The following is a 15517-nucleotide window of genomic DNA, read 5'->3' as shown; positions in this document are numbered from 1 at the left end:
CACACCAGTTCCACACAGAAAGGTGTGTCTTGTCTCCTAACCACTCAACCAACTACGTCACCCAACTTTGCACCACCTAGGTTTTCCATGTTGACTCGCATCCAAGTACTAACCAGCTCACCAGCTCACCCGACCATAACCTGCAAGACAAAACTCTGTGTTTGCATCTTTGTTTTTCAATGTGCACATTTGAAAATGCAGATTCTTTAGCCTCCACCAGGGGGCAGCACTCTTAGCAAATTCCTATGCACAAAGAAAGCGCTACAAACAACAAGTAAAGTGATGAATCCAAGGAGCAGGTGTTCTTTATAATGACAGAAAATGAACTGAATGTAGAAAAGCTGGGACCTATTGCTGCTTTTGCATCTCTTATTCTGTTGTTACTGATCTTTGTAAGCGGATAGTTTATTAAATATATGTACCTATGTCCTTATTTACATCAAAAAAGGACACATTTTAGATTTTCTCTTTTTAAGATGGTATGTGGCTTTTCTTGAAATGTGGCTCAAGTGGCTTGACCTACTTGGGATGAGCTAAATGAGTTTGGCACCCCAGATAACAAATAGTTAATATCTATCCACCCCGAAGATCATTTCCTGAGAAGGTTTTCTATAGATTTTCTATTTTCTAAAATAAAATCTGGATTTTATTTTTGTCCTAAGGTGTCAATGACAGCTCGAGCGCCACAGCTCCCCACAGCGAAAGCTTTGATTAATCGTTCAGTGTTTGATTTCACACACTGATACCAGCGCCGCACCACAAGATGGATGTATCATGACCGAATTGCATCATGCTTTAATTATAGTCCCTGCAGTAACTGTTCTTACATTCCATTATTCCCTGAGTGTCTTCCCTATTAATCTCCTGATATCAGAAGCTTGTAAGAGAAAACACAAGGAGCCCAACCTGACCAATCGCACTACTTGACGTTTTCATCTGGTTGCTTTCAGCACTTCACTGTGGCAGCTACATGTGTATGTTCTATACAGACACACAGCTTAACACACTATCTATAATGGCAGCATTAGTATGCCCACAGGCCTAGAACAAAGAGAAGATTATGCATTTTTATGCCGCTAACCGCAAACCCCATCAGTCATGTTCATCTGAACAGCTACAGCTAAGGAAAAAATAAAGTCACCACACTGTCACAGAAATGCGGCGTTCCACCGCAATGTCTTTATCAAACACTCGGTGACGTTTCAATTAGAAATGCTAAAAATAATGAACCTGTCACTCCGTGCACAGGAATGACTCGCTTTCTCTCTCACTTTCCCCCCACTCTTGTGCGTTTGTGCGTCTGTGTGTGCGTCATCTCAGCTGTCACTCGGGTTTTAGGGGCCCCCATTGTGACATCAAGGAGTACAACGTCCTCTATGTGGTGCCAGGCTCCGGCAAACTGCACTATGTCCTCATCGCCTCTATCATCGGAGCACTCCAGGTGGTCATCATCTGTGTGGTGGTGCTCTGCATTACCAGGTGAGTCATGCTCGAACACACACACATATACAAAAACAGCCTACTAATGAGCCTGGGAGCAGTGTTTTCCATATTGTGTGTATCTGGGAGTTACAGACTCCTGAGCATGTAGGCAACAGCTGAAAGGTCACCGAGGTTTTGGGCACACATAGAAAGTACTGTCACGTTCTCAGGGGGCACACACACACACACACACATATCTGAAAACCTGCAGGTGTGTATGCAAGCACAGAAACCCACACATATCTGTATAGTCCAGCATGCGCACACACACACAGACACTTGTGTTTTAACATAAGCATTTTGTATTCACTATAAAAACCCACCCACACTCAGAGCCACAAACACACACATTCACATATAGCCTGCAGCTTGTCTGCCTCTGGCTGACCTAAGCAATTTATGACATTTAATAAAAGATTTTAAAGGAGTTTTGACCGAGACAAAACTGCTCCTCCGAGCAAAGGAGGGAGGAGGAGGAGGGGCGAAATGAGAAAGTGGAGCAGGGTGAGAGGGTAAGGAGAGGAGATAAAGAAGCAAAGAGAGAATTTATAACACGAAATACAGCGACAGCAACACTAATGTGTCCTGCAGCGTAGCGATATCCATTTAACACAAAAACATACTTGAAAATTCTTCTACGAGTCGAAAGGAATGAACTTCCAAGCGAATCGACGCAGGCGAGCGTTTCAGCGGTTACTGACTCGCTCCGTCTCTGTCAAGCCGATCGAATTTGCGCGTCATTTGTTGCGTTTTATGAATGTTGCTGGAGTTTTATGTGATTTCTGTTTGTTGTAAAGATTTGCCATTCAGTTAAAGGACAAACAGGGGGAAGTGGAAAAGGTCATCCCTATGCTTTGCCTCTTGTGTAAGAGATTTTGTGACATCTTGGAAAAGGTCTGTTCAAAAGGACTTCCCTGCAAAATACCATGTTTCCACCATTTTATTTTTATTATTCGTTACTTCTGTCTTATAAAATGAACAGAACAAACAAGGCTTTTATAACTTGAACTTCTTCTGTGGAGCCCAAGCCCTCTGGTTCCTATGAAATTGTTGGCAAAGACAATATTTTGTTTGATTTTTCAAAGATGAAGATGTTAGTCATTTCCTACAAATTCAGCATCTTATGAAATGCTATTTTCTGTTTCTGTTAAAAAAGAAAATCATCTCTCTACAGATTGTCCTCTCATTTTCCCGCTACAAAAGTCTCAAACAGGTGTTCATCTGATTTGTTTTCAGATGCTTCTTTTGTTTTTGCAGCAATAAGTTTTGCAAGCAACGCTGAGTATTGCTGAATAGCATGGCTATGTACTCAGAATCACACGGCGTGCTTTGGGTTGTTTGGCACCAGAACGTCAGGCACAGATCCTTTGGATGCTGTGGGGTTGCTGGGTGGGGCTTCCATGGATCGGTCTTTTTCTGGCAGTCTAATTGGGATCAGAGGTGCTTGAAAGTCCTTCCAATGCCCTGGGATCTTTGTTATGTTCCCCATTTGGAGGTGAATGCGGCATACATCAGTGTAGCTGCAGTCACACAATCAGACACAGCTGAAACAAATCGCAAAGAGGCTGCTCAGTCTCCAGTTGTCAGGGAATACATTTCTCCCTAGCAACCTGTGGTTGCCAGGGGGCCACTAACTGGTCCCTGGCGTGACTGGAGCTTTAACAAATTTCTCAGTGACTGCCAACAACCACTCGCCAATCGATCGCGGAATGCAAACCTTTCAGTAGGTGTGACTCTCCGGTCTCTCGGCCTGGTGGATGTGGCCTTTGGGGGTTGCACGAGTCAAAGAAGCAGGCACATGAATCCCAAACTCAGACTTATTAACAGTGAACCTGAACATATGCAACATAAAAGAAAGAAGCAGGCTCTAACTGTGATTTACAAATGTGTTTTTCTTCATGCTTGTTTATGGTTACAAATTAAGCTTTACTTTATTTTTAGTATTCTTTTTTTAATACTCAATTTGTTGGTGCTGTTACATTCTAAACTGTAGTCATTTTTAAAAAAGGTGATTTTTACTCATTTTTCAGTCATATTGCGTGTATCATGAATTCTTTTGGTCATTATAATCGTGTGCTAACATCTGTGTCCCTGACAGGTGATTTACATGAAAAAGGTTTGGGACCTCTGCTTTAAAGTATTAAAGCAGAGGTATTGTATTGTATTAAAGCAGCAGTCTGCCATCCATGTTTCTCCCTTTAAAGTCTGAGTTATTAGATTAATATTAAAACAGTAATTCATCTTCTTCGTGATTTTGTGTTTCAGGAAGTGCCCACGGACCAACAGGATCAACCGGCAGAAGCAGAACAATGTCCACTTCAGTTCAGAGAATACCATGCGCGCCTCCACCCGACTGATCTGAGCCCAGACACACCAGACAGAGTCCCCTCTCCACGTTACGGAGCGCTGTGGCGTTAGATGTTTCTTCCCCGCCCCCAAGTAGGCCAACCCTGAAAATTAGCATCTGCTTCCCATCACTCTTCGCCCTCTCTCCCAGTATGAACTCAAAGAATGTCCATGGAGGATGGTGGCAAAGCAAAGACAGAGCTGGCACACAAGTGAGGTGACAATGATTACACATTGGAGAAATGCTGTCATCAGTCACCGCCGCCGCCAGCCCCCTACCCATGCCCATGTGTCTCCTTGCACCTTTTTCTGAAGGTTTTTCCTGAAAAAAACTAAACAAAACACGAACTATGAGGACTCGGGAGGGGGGGGGGGGGGGGGTGCGGAGGATACTGAATGTGTGTGTGTGTGAATGTGTATTAGATGTGTGCACTTTGGTAGAGGTGGGCTAGCTGTTCTTTGTAGATGAGGGGTACAAAGCAAATCGGGGTAGTGCAAAGCAGGGTATCTGGCTTTTAATGAGGTGTGTGTTCAGCCTGGGAGGGGGGTGGGGGGGTTTGGGGGCTACACGTGATGCCTTGCACCTTGTGTTATAGGAGACCTTTGACAGAGGGCACAATGTTATTATAGAGCTCTCTGTTCGGTTGTGACGATGACGTCAGCTACTGTATCTTGGGTTCTATTTCCAATAGTTATTACTACGTTGTCTTGATGGGGTAATTTTTCTGTAAATGTAAATAAATAATTTATATCACGAAATGTAACATATTCTGTGTCGGTCTTTGTCTGTTTTGAAGCAATGACATGTTGGTAGTGTTTATTAGTGTCATAATCATAATCTGTATCACCATCCATCCATTTTTCTCAGTGTTTTCCTGTTTCTCCAGGGGGATACTGAGGCACGGTGAGTTATTGGTTTACACCAGTGTCCCCCTTCCAGGTGGAAATGCCTGGAAAATCTCCAAGGAGAGAATGCCTGTGGCATCCTGACTGGATTTTGGAATCACCTCACCTGGCTCTTTACGACATGAAGCAACAATCTAGTTCCACACCTACACACATCACTCTTACCTTATTCAGACTTAGTTAAAATAGGCCAGTTTAAGTCAATTTTAAAGGATGGATTGGTCATACACATACTGCATATGATCTGGATCTCACTTTTTCTCATGTGACAGTTTCATTTGTGTGATTGTTTTGTGTCAATATGGGATGGATATAGGTATACCCCACTTCTGGCCCTGTGGTATAGCTGAAGTAGACTCTGCACACAGAGCTCATGGCCATCGATGGAGGCTGGAACTTACATAATCTCAGAGATTGAAAGCCTTACTTTTTGTTTTAGCTGTTTCTTCATCACAATGATCCGAGTTACTGTTGACATCACACCAATCTGCTCAGTCAGGGAATCAGTATCATCAGGTAATCATCAGTCAGGTAAGGTTGGGAGACATTTAATCGCCTTCTATCCTTAACAGTGAATCCACCATTCTGAAGCATAAGACCAAAGCCACAGGAACTCAAACCAGCTGCTTCACACTCAGCTGTACCACATAGAAAAAGTGACACAAAAACCTGTGCTGTGATTGCAGTTCTATAGGATGAGTAAATAGTAATCTGCAGTAATGCAGATCTTGTGTTGGTTTGTTATGATGAACAGAAAGCTGAGCACGAAAGTGAAGCTGTAGCTTCACTATCAGATCAGCATTCTCACCCACATCTATGGCTGCACGTGGAGGGTAGTGACCAAACAAGTTGACAGGTTGAGGAGCTCAGTGTTTTGAGAGGGAGTCAGAGTAGACTACTCAACAGTGCAAGTTGAGGTGGTTCAATGCATCTGACTAGGATTACCTTCTGGACACCTCCCAGTTGAGCTGTTTTGGGCATCTCCAAATGGGTAAAGGTCCTGGGCTAGATCCAGGACGTGCTGGTGAGATTATGTCTCTCAGGTGGAGTTGGAGAAGGTGGCTGGACAAAGGAGGCCTGGGTATCTCTGTCCCCACAACCCAGACCGGGAGAAGCAACAGAGGATGGAAGGCTAAGTTGCCAGTTCATACTACTTTATATTGCAGGGTAAAGAGGTAAAAACTTTAATATTAAGACAAATCTGAGCATGTGCCTGTCAAATGTGGGGAGGAGGAACTTCTTTTTAAGTTGACCTCTGAACTGAGCTCAGGGAGGAGCAGCTGTCCCTGAGGAGAAAGGGGGAAATGGCATAGAGAGATTTAGGGTCTGCATGATTTCTTTTGGTTTGGCTTCCTTGTATAAAAGCTTAGATTTCCGTGAGTTATTGCCCTTCCATTATTCAGATGTCACTCAGATGACTGATAACGGTGGTTTTGATCGACTCATCAGAGGCTTATTCGTGCAAATCAGCTTGCAGTCATTATTCATCTGCCTCAAACTTCCAGCAGAACATTGCTCACTAAGCAGCACTGTGATAGCAGGAAACATCAGAACTACAAGAAAGTGTCAGAAGTCCGATTGTAATTCCAGACTGAAAGTTTCTAACTTGGTAGTGCACAGAACTCTGTAACACTGTGGAGACTACATCAGCTCTATCTAAAACACAAGCAGACAGATCAAAAATGAACACACCGACATCAATACATCAAACTCTGATGAGACAGAGAAAAAAGCCATCACACAGAATTAAAGAAAGATGGCAAAACACTGTGAAGTGCTGATGGGTGGAAGGATCTCTAAACTACCTTTCAAGAAAGTAATAAAGACCTGAGGTGGGGTAAAATAAAATGCCTTTTCAGCATTAGGATAACTATAGAATGAAAACGGCGCTTTGCTTCTTAGAGCTGAACTCCCATGAGGGGAAGCAACCCTCTGCTTTGCATCTTTGTGAAGCAGGGAATTTAAAACCCCAAACACAGCTCAAAGCCAAATTTTAACATAAAGCCTTTTAATTTTTTTTACAGTTACACTATAAGTCATATTGGAATTATTTTGCATTGAATAAATTACATATCTATGACTTTCATAAAATTTTATTCCACGCTATATCTGGTATTATAAACTAATTAAAAAGTTTATTATTTTTTTATTAAGTGAAAACTAGATGATCACAAAGTCAGTTAAACTTCAGGAATATCAGTCTGCTCAGTTAGGAATCAAAACATCTTTGTCTCTGGTGCAGAGTGCCAAGTGTGCCCTTCAGTTTTTTGAGGAGGGTATTAATTTTCTAAATTACTCTAAAATCTGAGTTTTAATTAAACACATATGGTAAGAAGGGGATGCGGTTCTGTAGTAAATTAGGCTCCACCCACCTTATCCAGCCACAACAGTAGTACTATACAGTGCTACATCAGCTACTGACACATGAACATAATTACTGATGGTGTTAATTACTCTTACATGAGTTCCTTTCTGCACTGAATGCATTTACTTTTGATACGCCAACATTATATTAATATACACTTACAATGAATTCAGTGCGAGTTTGCTCAGCTGTTGTTGTTGGGATTTTTTTCACCTGATTCCTAAAACTAAACTATAAACTAAAACTAGGAGAGAAAAAATATTTTTGTTACTTTTTGTTACTGTGAATATATAAATATGTATTAAGTGTAATTATTATTTATTTATTTATTTTAGTTGTGGTCAGTTTGATCAGAAACTTGGTGAATCTGCTTACTGAGGAGATGACTTTGTTTCACGTGTTGTTGTATTATTGTAAAATTCTGATCTTCTCCATTTTTTTCCATTGAATCACCAATTAGATAATAAAGGACGAAAATAAACCTTGAGTTAAAACGGGCACTTTTTAAAAACTGTTTTAACAGTAACAGGTAACCACAGTGCAACAGGTGTCAGCCGCCACCAGATGGCGCTGCATTCACCGGAACTTGACCTCAGCATGCGCCTCTTCTGTACACAGCCGCGTCACAGATGCGGTAACATCACTGAGAAAGTGTGTGTTTGACGAGCTGTGCTAAAAAGTGGAATCACGGACTCATCAGAACTCATTTCTCATATCGAAACTGTTTGTGTAGTTGTCGTGGCCGAGTGGTTAAGGCGATGGACTAGAAATCCATTGGGGTCTCCCCGCGCAGGTTCGAATCCTGCCGACAACGAATTGATGTTTTAAAAACCGGTAATAGGGACGTGAGGAAATCATTACTGCTTACTAGAACCGCTATGTTTCTCTGTCATTGTATCAATTTCACGGCACCTGTTTGACATTAAATAGTATAAAACACTGGCATTACTAATAACCTCATTGTAGGTGCTGTTCTATTTAAGCCCAGAGTTCTAATAAATGTGATTAGTAACACCTGTCTTTATTTATGTCAAAACGTCTGCTGCATGGAAAAAGGTCTGTTCGAGGATTAAAGCTGATTTCCTTTGGACCTGACTCATCCAGTCACGATTAACGTGTAGCCTTCTTGTTGCCTGTACAGATGATTTAACTGTGTCCTCCATATTTGAGGCTTTTACAAGTTGGGGGGGGCGTTGTTTATTTGTTTTTGTTTTTTTTACAGATATCTAATATGATAATAGGTTCTATGGGGTGACCATATTTTGATTTCCAAAGAAGAGGACACTTGGCCCAGTCATGATGAAGTTTAATAATAATACTGTTTGCTTAAAGAAAACTTTAACATATTTAAACAATGCCTTCTCTGATGGTGAATGGTGAAATAAAATGTCATATAGGTTTTTCCAAGTCAACAAATGCAAAAGACAGAGGATGGTTGGTCACCCTATAAGTATTGATTAAACCACCGATTTTTTACAGAATGAGTTACAAAATTACTTTTTTTTTTCCTGTGGGGCTGTTGAAGGGCGAACTGTAGAATGCACACTTCTTGAGACTTCTTCCAGGCGCCACCTAGTGCATTAAGAACATCAAAGTCACATTATTATGGGAATCGGCAAAAGACTATCCCAAAAAAGGAAAAGTTAACAATCCTAGAATTCTGCTCTGGAAAATCCTGGGTCATTTTGATAGAACTAATAACTTTAAACAATTACATAACCTATGCAGAGTTTTTTATGGAATATTCAGGAAAGGATACATTTCACGTAGCAGTAATTATAAGTATACAAAGAACAACAACATCTAATAGCACTCACATTTCCCTCCATTTTCCCACTTGCAACAAACTTTACCTCTTTAAACCTATAAGGAAGGGCGAGCGAGGTTGCTGTTGTATCAGTATCTCATAATGGAAATTGTGTAGTGTCACAGTACACACTTTACCCTTCACCTCACTGAAATTACAAAGTAAAAAGTCATGGTTTCTTGCAGTTCAGTCATTGGTACACCCACTTATGTGTCTGCACAGAACCTGGCAGGACCCAGTCAGTGTAATCCTGTCAGTTTCCTGTCTCCCCCTGCTGCTTTAGGCTCAGATCCAATGGGCTCTAGGCCAGGGAGGAGCAGGAAGGAAATCTTTGTGAATGTCTGAGTATCTGCTCTCAGCTGAGACCCTGGAGTCTGGCAAATGCTACAGCTGATAACAAGTTCGCCCTCCAATATTTACAATTCTTCTTGCTCTTGGCATTCACCTGTTGTTCGGTTACGCACAGATACAGTAAAAATAAAGAAACTATTTTCTTTAACCTGTGCTCTGTATTGCATGCACTGTCTGTTTTACCACCAGAATTGATATGAACATTACTTTTATTTCATTGGATGGTAAAGTGCAAACTGCGTCCAGGACAGAACCAACAGTTTCATACTGATAACACAACTTAGGCTCTTTGCAAGCATTTGCACAGACAGCATGCTAACACAAAGCAAGCCAAGATCCCAGAGTGATGATAAAGCTGAGTATAAGCTGACCCCAGGCCAGCAGACAGAGCCTGAACTTCAGCAGGTAACAAAGGCAGTGATGAGCGGTCAGCATTGCACCAGCATAGCCTCCATTGTTACTTGAATCACTGTGACGATTGCTTTGAAGTTTCTCTGGGTTGGTTTTCATCTCTGCTTTGCATTGTTAGTTTTGTGTTCATACATAAAAACTAAGAGAAAGATGCGTGTTCTCATCAGCACAGAGATTTGTGTTTGTGTGCGGAACTGTAGTCTAAGGTTTGTGTTGCTAACTGGAAGTTATGTGGCAATGTGTAACACAAAAAATAATATAATGAGTAGTGTATCAAATTACTTTTCTGGGGAGTAATTAACCCTCTCACCCATAGTGGTCACTACATTGAACAGCTATTCAAAGGCTGTTTTCTTGTATTTGTGTCAGTGTTGATGGTATACTTGCACATAAAGCACCACATTGGACACTGATGTGTCACTCCATACAGTGTCTAAGCATTAAGTTTTGGTGCTTTGTACTTCTATTGTAAAGAGCCTAGTTATAAAACTAATGATTCTGCTTGATTTCATCTTCTTCAGGAAGATTATGCAAGAACAGAACATTTATTTTCCCGCTTCTTTAAACTGTTTGATCCTATTTGCATTGACAAGCATTTAAAGGCCTCCTGTTTCTCTTTGCAAGTCAGCAGACTCTGCAGAAGATTTGAGCTTGTCAGGTCTAGTTTTGTTTTCTCTCACCCGTTACAACCCCTCTGAGCTGCAGCCGTAATAGTGGAGCGGAGGAAGAAGACACTGCCAATTTTTACTGTGGATGCAACTTCAAATTTAATGTGAGTCTGAACAAAGACCCCAAATGGACAATAACACCCACGGTTTGATTCTATGTTCACCTCATAACAACCTGCGCACATCAAAAAGAAACCCTGTAGACCAGAGCGCATTCAGGACTGGAATCTGACACCTTTCTTAGAAATGCGTGACTCCTCATCTTGCTCCTTTTTTAAACAGCATGTTCAAACATGCAGTCTTGCTTTCCAGGGTAATGAAACACGAATAATCTACATACCACTAAAAATAATAATAATAATAACATATTCTCTACTTGAAGATCTCCCTCTGGAAAATTACAGGCGGTGCTGAGAGAAGTACCCGTGATGAATTAAAAAGAAAACAGTGAAATCAAACCATTTTGCTAGGAGGCACGTGGCTGTGTTTCAGGAACCCTCACTCGGGGGAAGCACCAAGCTGAATGACTGGGCAAGAGAGCCCTCACATTGATTTTACAATCAACAAATGGCATTTCAACCACTTTTTGCAGGGAAGAATTGGCTCATTGGTTTGAAAATTGATGGTGTTGTACACATGAAAACATGCACACTTGACCAACGAAGAAGTACACAAATGCCAGGCATTCCCTCACATTCTGAGGGCATGTGTGTAAAGCTCACCACCTTGGAAATTGGTCCATTAGCTCCAGAATTGATAGCATCGCAGAAACACACACCAAAGAAAACACACGCACACACTCTAGCAACGTACAAGGCCACCTTTAAGTGAGCGTGTGTCTAACACACGCTCATCTGTGAAAAAGGGTCATTTAAAGATCCATCGCCATCTGTTACGGTCCCAGCATGCCATTTTCTCCTCTGTGGGGGCCTTTGATTTAACGACAAAAGGGTAACATTGCTTCCTTCCTTCCCACTGTGCAACCAGACATCCAGTCATAGCTGGTTATACAAATCAAACACTGCCGGGCATTCATCGCATCATCACAGGTATGCCCACCTGTGAGGGATTGTTGCTGGTAATCACAAACATTAGGGGTCCCATTTAAACACTGATCAGGGACTGTTTGTTGTGGTTCTTGCAAATATCACATAACCAGAGAAAACTAACTATGGAGTTTGAGTAGACAGATGGGTGGTTAGATTTGAAATACAGTTGGGGTTTTTTTGTTTTTTGCAGATTTGCTGGAAAATCAGTTTTGTGGTTTCCAAAAAATCAAAATCTGTTAATCCAAAATTATGTTTTGGGAGATTTAAAGGCCTCAAAATGCCTAATTATCTCCAACATATGAGTTAGTTCAAAAGCACAAATCTATTGTGTCCTGTTGTGTATTGGTCCTACTTTGGTAGGAATTTGGGTCTTTTGTCTTGGTCTTGAGCTTTGGTCTCTATAGCTAATTCCCAAGCTCACCCATTTAAATTTTGTTAAAGGGTTTAAGGTTTGTCTTCATGAATAACTTGGTGGGACAGCAGGTTTTGACACAGGCAGCTGTAGGTGCAATTTGTCTTCTAGGTCTAACTACTAACTGGACTCCATGATCACTAGCACTCAACTCTGTTGGTGCCCTTTGGAGCAATTTAGATGCAGTTATAGATATAACATGCAAAATTATATCCAATATTTTTAAGCACCAGTTAGACAGTATCTGTCCTGGTGACAAACCTGGAAAGTCTTCCTATCGTCAGCTAATAATTTAATACTGTCTCATGCAGATGTTGCTCTAAAAATCCAACTTGCTGGTAACAAAAATATCCCCCCACCCAACTGTTCTCCTTATCTCTACGCAACTTTTTTTAGCCTCTTTTTGTTTGTTGTTTTGAATTTAGGACCTGCAAAATCCATTCTCGGTGGGGCAGCAAAACCTTGTCTTGGTCACCGAAGTAATTAACACCAAAGTGATGATCAAATGGATTTAGAAAGTCAAGACAAAAAACTGAGCAAATAGAAGAGTGTGTTGTATCTTGCTAATGCTGGAGCAGGTTTTCCTAAAAAGTAGACTGACGTGTATTTAAGATGATGAGTAATGTTTTTGTTTAATCCACTGACAAAGGTCCCAGACTTAAACATCACTGTGAATTCAGTATCCATAATGCACATGCAGCAGTTAAATAAAAGCAAAGATTCACTGAACTATCTGTCAGAAAAGCTCGACACGAGAGCTGAACACTTGACATTTCAGAGCATAATATCTGAGAGTATACAAGAGTCTGTCATTAAATGTGGTACAAATTCTGCCTCAGGGTCTTTCAGTTGCATTCTTGCATCCACAAACATGTCCTGAAACAACATGCAAAGGATGGGCGCCATTTTTCAAAGCTGACAAACTGATACAGTTAACAATGACAAGGAAGCACGGTACAAAAAAGCAGGAAGAAAGATTAAAGGTGCTCCATTGTTTGAGAAGCTATCCCTGTCAAAAAGTACAATGTTAAGGTGAAACAGGCTTCTTCTTCTTCTTCTTCTTGTGGCAGAGGTCGCCACAGCAAATGATCTTCCTCCATCTCACCTGATCCATCCTATTCTATCAAGCAAACCCTCTGCATGTCCTCCTTCACTACATAGATGAATCTTCTCTGTGGTCTTTCTCTTTTCTCCCTGGCAACTCCACATTCAACATCCTTTGTCCAGTATAACCACCTCCTCTTTACATGTCCAAACTATCTCAGTCTTGTCTCTCTAGCTTTGTCTCCAAACCACTTGATCTGAGCTGTCCCTCTCATTTCTAATCCTGTCCATCCTGGTCTCTCCCAGTGAAAATCTTCATCTTAGCCTCCTGTCTTTTTATCATCACGACAGGTGTCACTATCACTATCTTGTAAACTTTCCTTTTTACTCATCTCCACCTACCCCACCCTGCACTCTCTTCTTCATCTCTTTTCTGCATACATATTGTCTGTCTTACTTCTACTGACTTTCGTTCCACTTCTCCCCAGAGCATACCTCCTCCTCCTCTCTAGGCTCTCTTCCACCCGTCTCCACTATCACTATGGATTACAGTATTGTCTGCAAACATCAAAGTCAATGTCTGTCACCACTGCAAACAAAAAGGCACATTTTTAATTACCGGTAATCAAACTGGTTACGTTGCCTTTAGAAAAAGAGGAAAGTGAACCAAAACTGCTGACTTTTTTGCAAAGAGATTCTAAATGATCCCCCATGCATGAAACTGCATGTCAGATTCAATGAAACTAGTTCATCAACTATTCTTGAATGATTAGTCATCCACCCAGATACTTTGCCAGCAGCCAACGGTTACAGCCACTCCCCCTGCTGCTGGTTTTCAAGCAACTCCAGGTATGTTTCCCAGATACAAAGGATACAAAGCTCGTTTAATCAATATAACTTGCAGAGGCTTGTTTGCTCAAAGGATTGGATATTGGGACTATGATTCTTTTCTGCAGTACTTTCAACCACTGCTTGTTTCTGCAGTTAAAAGTTTGATTATGGGAAATTTTTTTTCATGAAAAACAAGGAAAATACTAACCGAAACTGCACCTTTCAATTCAATAAAAAATGCCCAGTTGTAATGTAGGAAAAACCTTCACTGAATGGTCAGAAATAGGTCATGCACTTGCAGCCTCCAGAGGGCAAATACATCAAGTTGTATAGATATACTCCCACCAGCTCCAATAAAGACCTCTTTATTGGTTCCATCTTATCTGCAGGAAAGCTAAAGGCAAAAATAAGCAACGCAAAATTCCTTCACATAACAGAGGAAAAGTGTGAAATGTATATTTGACCATAAAGAACACTGGAGGGACTCAGGAAAGCATACGTGTTACAGAGATCACAGAAAAGAGGAAAGGAGGAATAGTGGGAACAGAGGAAAGGACAGCAAAGGAAAGGAAGGGGACAGCTGGAAAAATGACAGGATGGGGTTACCATTCCCTTCACTCTGTCCCCTGGGTGAAAGTGGGAAAAAATCAGAGTTCAAAAGCTAGGAACAAGAGGTCACGCTTTTATGTTGACTAAAGTGTGCATCTCTAAGGGGAAGAAGTGACAGAGAGAGGAGGTAGGAAAAACTGGAGTCCAGAGTTAGATGAGGAAGGAAATTTGTTTGGGCGAGTTGTGTCTAGCACTTCCACACTGCTCTGACAGCTCTTAGGCTTATTGGGCAAGTCACCTTGAGAAGAGGTGTTGGTCTTGGATGTTGGCGTGGGAATCTGTCACCTTTGAATGTACTGAAAACGGGGAGCTGGAACAGGAAAATGGAAAACTTTTGTTGTCTTGTAAATAAAGGCAGCAGTCTCTTTTTGAAAGAGCAGAAGTTGTCGAATTTTTAGGGTCATTCAATCTTGAGCAGGGAGCTCAGTATGAAAGATGCAATGAGCAAGCTCTTGGCAACAGTGTGTGTGTGTGTGTGTGTGTGTGTGTGTGTGTGTGAGGGGGGGGGGGGGTTGCAGTAATGGGATCAGAGGCACTGAATGCTCAGCTGTTCCAAAAATGCTTTTACTGCTGGTGACAATTATTAGCAATTGTTTTGCATAAAGGCAAATATAAGCTGATCAGTTACGGAAGTGAAAGCAGGGCACAGCATGAGTGGCTGTGCAGCCTAATCGCAGGTACAATCGTTAGTTTTGGCAGCTTCTGAGCTATAGTGCTGTTGGTGGAACAGAAGATAGAATCTACAGATTGACTCGGACATTTCAAATAATATGTTAAATGAGTTTGTTTGCATATAGTAGGGATAGATCATAGGTGCTAACACAAGATGGATGTGGAGAGGTACTGTTCTCTTGTGAGTGGAACACCCACGATATGCGTTAATGCTGGCAATGAACGAGTTCTTGGATGAGCAGACAGATGCCACTCTTCCCTTTGCTTTTTATTTGGAGACACAGAGTTGACTGAAGCAAACAAAGCGACTTGAAAGCTCACTAATTAGCATACCTCCTTTATGGCCAGGTCACTGCACCTGGTCAAAATATAGTCCATGCTGCAGCCTCCCTCATAAAATTCCATGATGTCATTCTGTACTCTTTGGTTTTAAATGAACAAACAAATTACGTGCTAATGGATGATAAATGAATGAAGTTTCATGCGCTGATCGGTATATTTTGCAAACACTGGACATGCATTTTACAACTCTATCTTTGTGCTAAGCTAACTGAGCCCTGACTG

General features: G+C 41.4%; 1 protein-coding gene and 1 non-coding gene across 2 annotated transcripts in view; both read left to right on the top strand.

The window, feature by feature from the left end:
* Positions 1 to 3844, top strand: part of LOC146616599 (tomoregulin-2-like) — a 140034-nt gene extending 136190 nt beyond the window's left edge. The window contains exons 9-10 of the mRNA XM_085374617.1: positions 1321 to 1479; positions 3748 to 3844. Coding sequence (XP_085230743.1) covers positions 1321 to 1479; positions 3748 to 3844 — 256 coding nt within the window. The remainder of the gene's footprint in view (positions 1 to 1320; positions 1480 to 3747) is intronic.
* Positions 3845 to 7831: 3987 nt separating this feature from the next.
* On the top strand, positions 7832 to 7913 carry trnas-aga (transfer RNA serine (anticodon AGA)). Its single transcript has one exon. It is a non-coding gene; the product is annotated as a tRNA-Ser (tRNA).
* The last annotated feature ends 7604 nt before the right edge of the window (positions 7914 to 15517 follow it).

Source organism: Diplotaxodon limnothrissa, linkage group LG16, assembly GCF_057381915.1.
Source record: "Diplotaxodon limnothrissa isolate DT_005_m linkage group LG16, D_limnothrissa_male_GT1.1, whole genome shotgun sequence".
Classification (NCBI taxonomy): domain Eukaryota; kingdom Metazoa; phylum Chordata; class Actinopteri; order Cichliformes; family Cichlidae; genus Diplotaxodon; species Diplotaxodon limnothrissa.
Note: the sequence above shows the minus strand (reverse complement) of the source record. Positions and strands in the feature narration are given on the sequence as shown.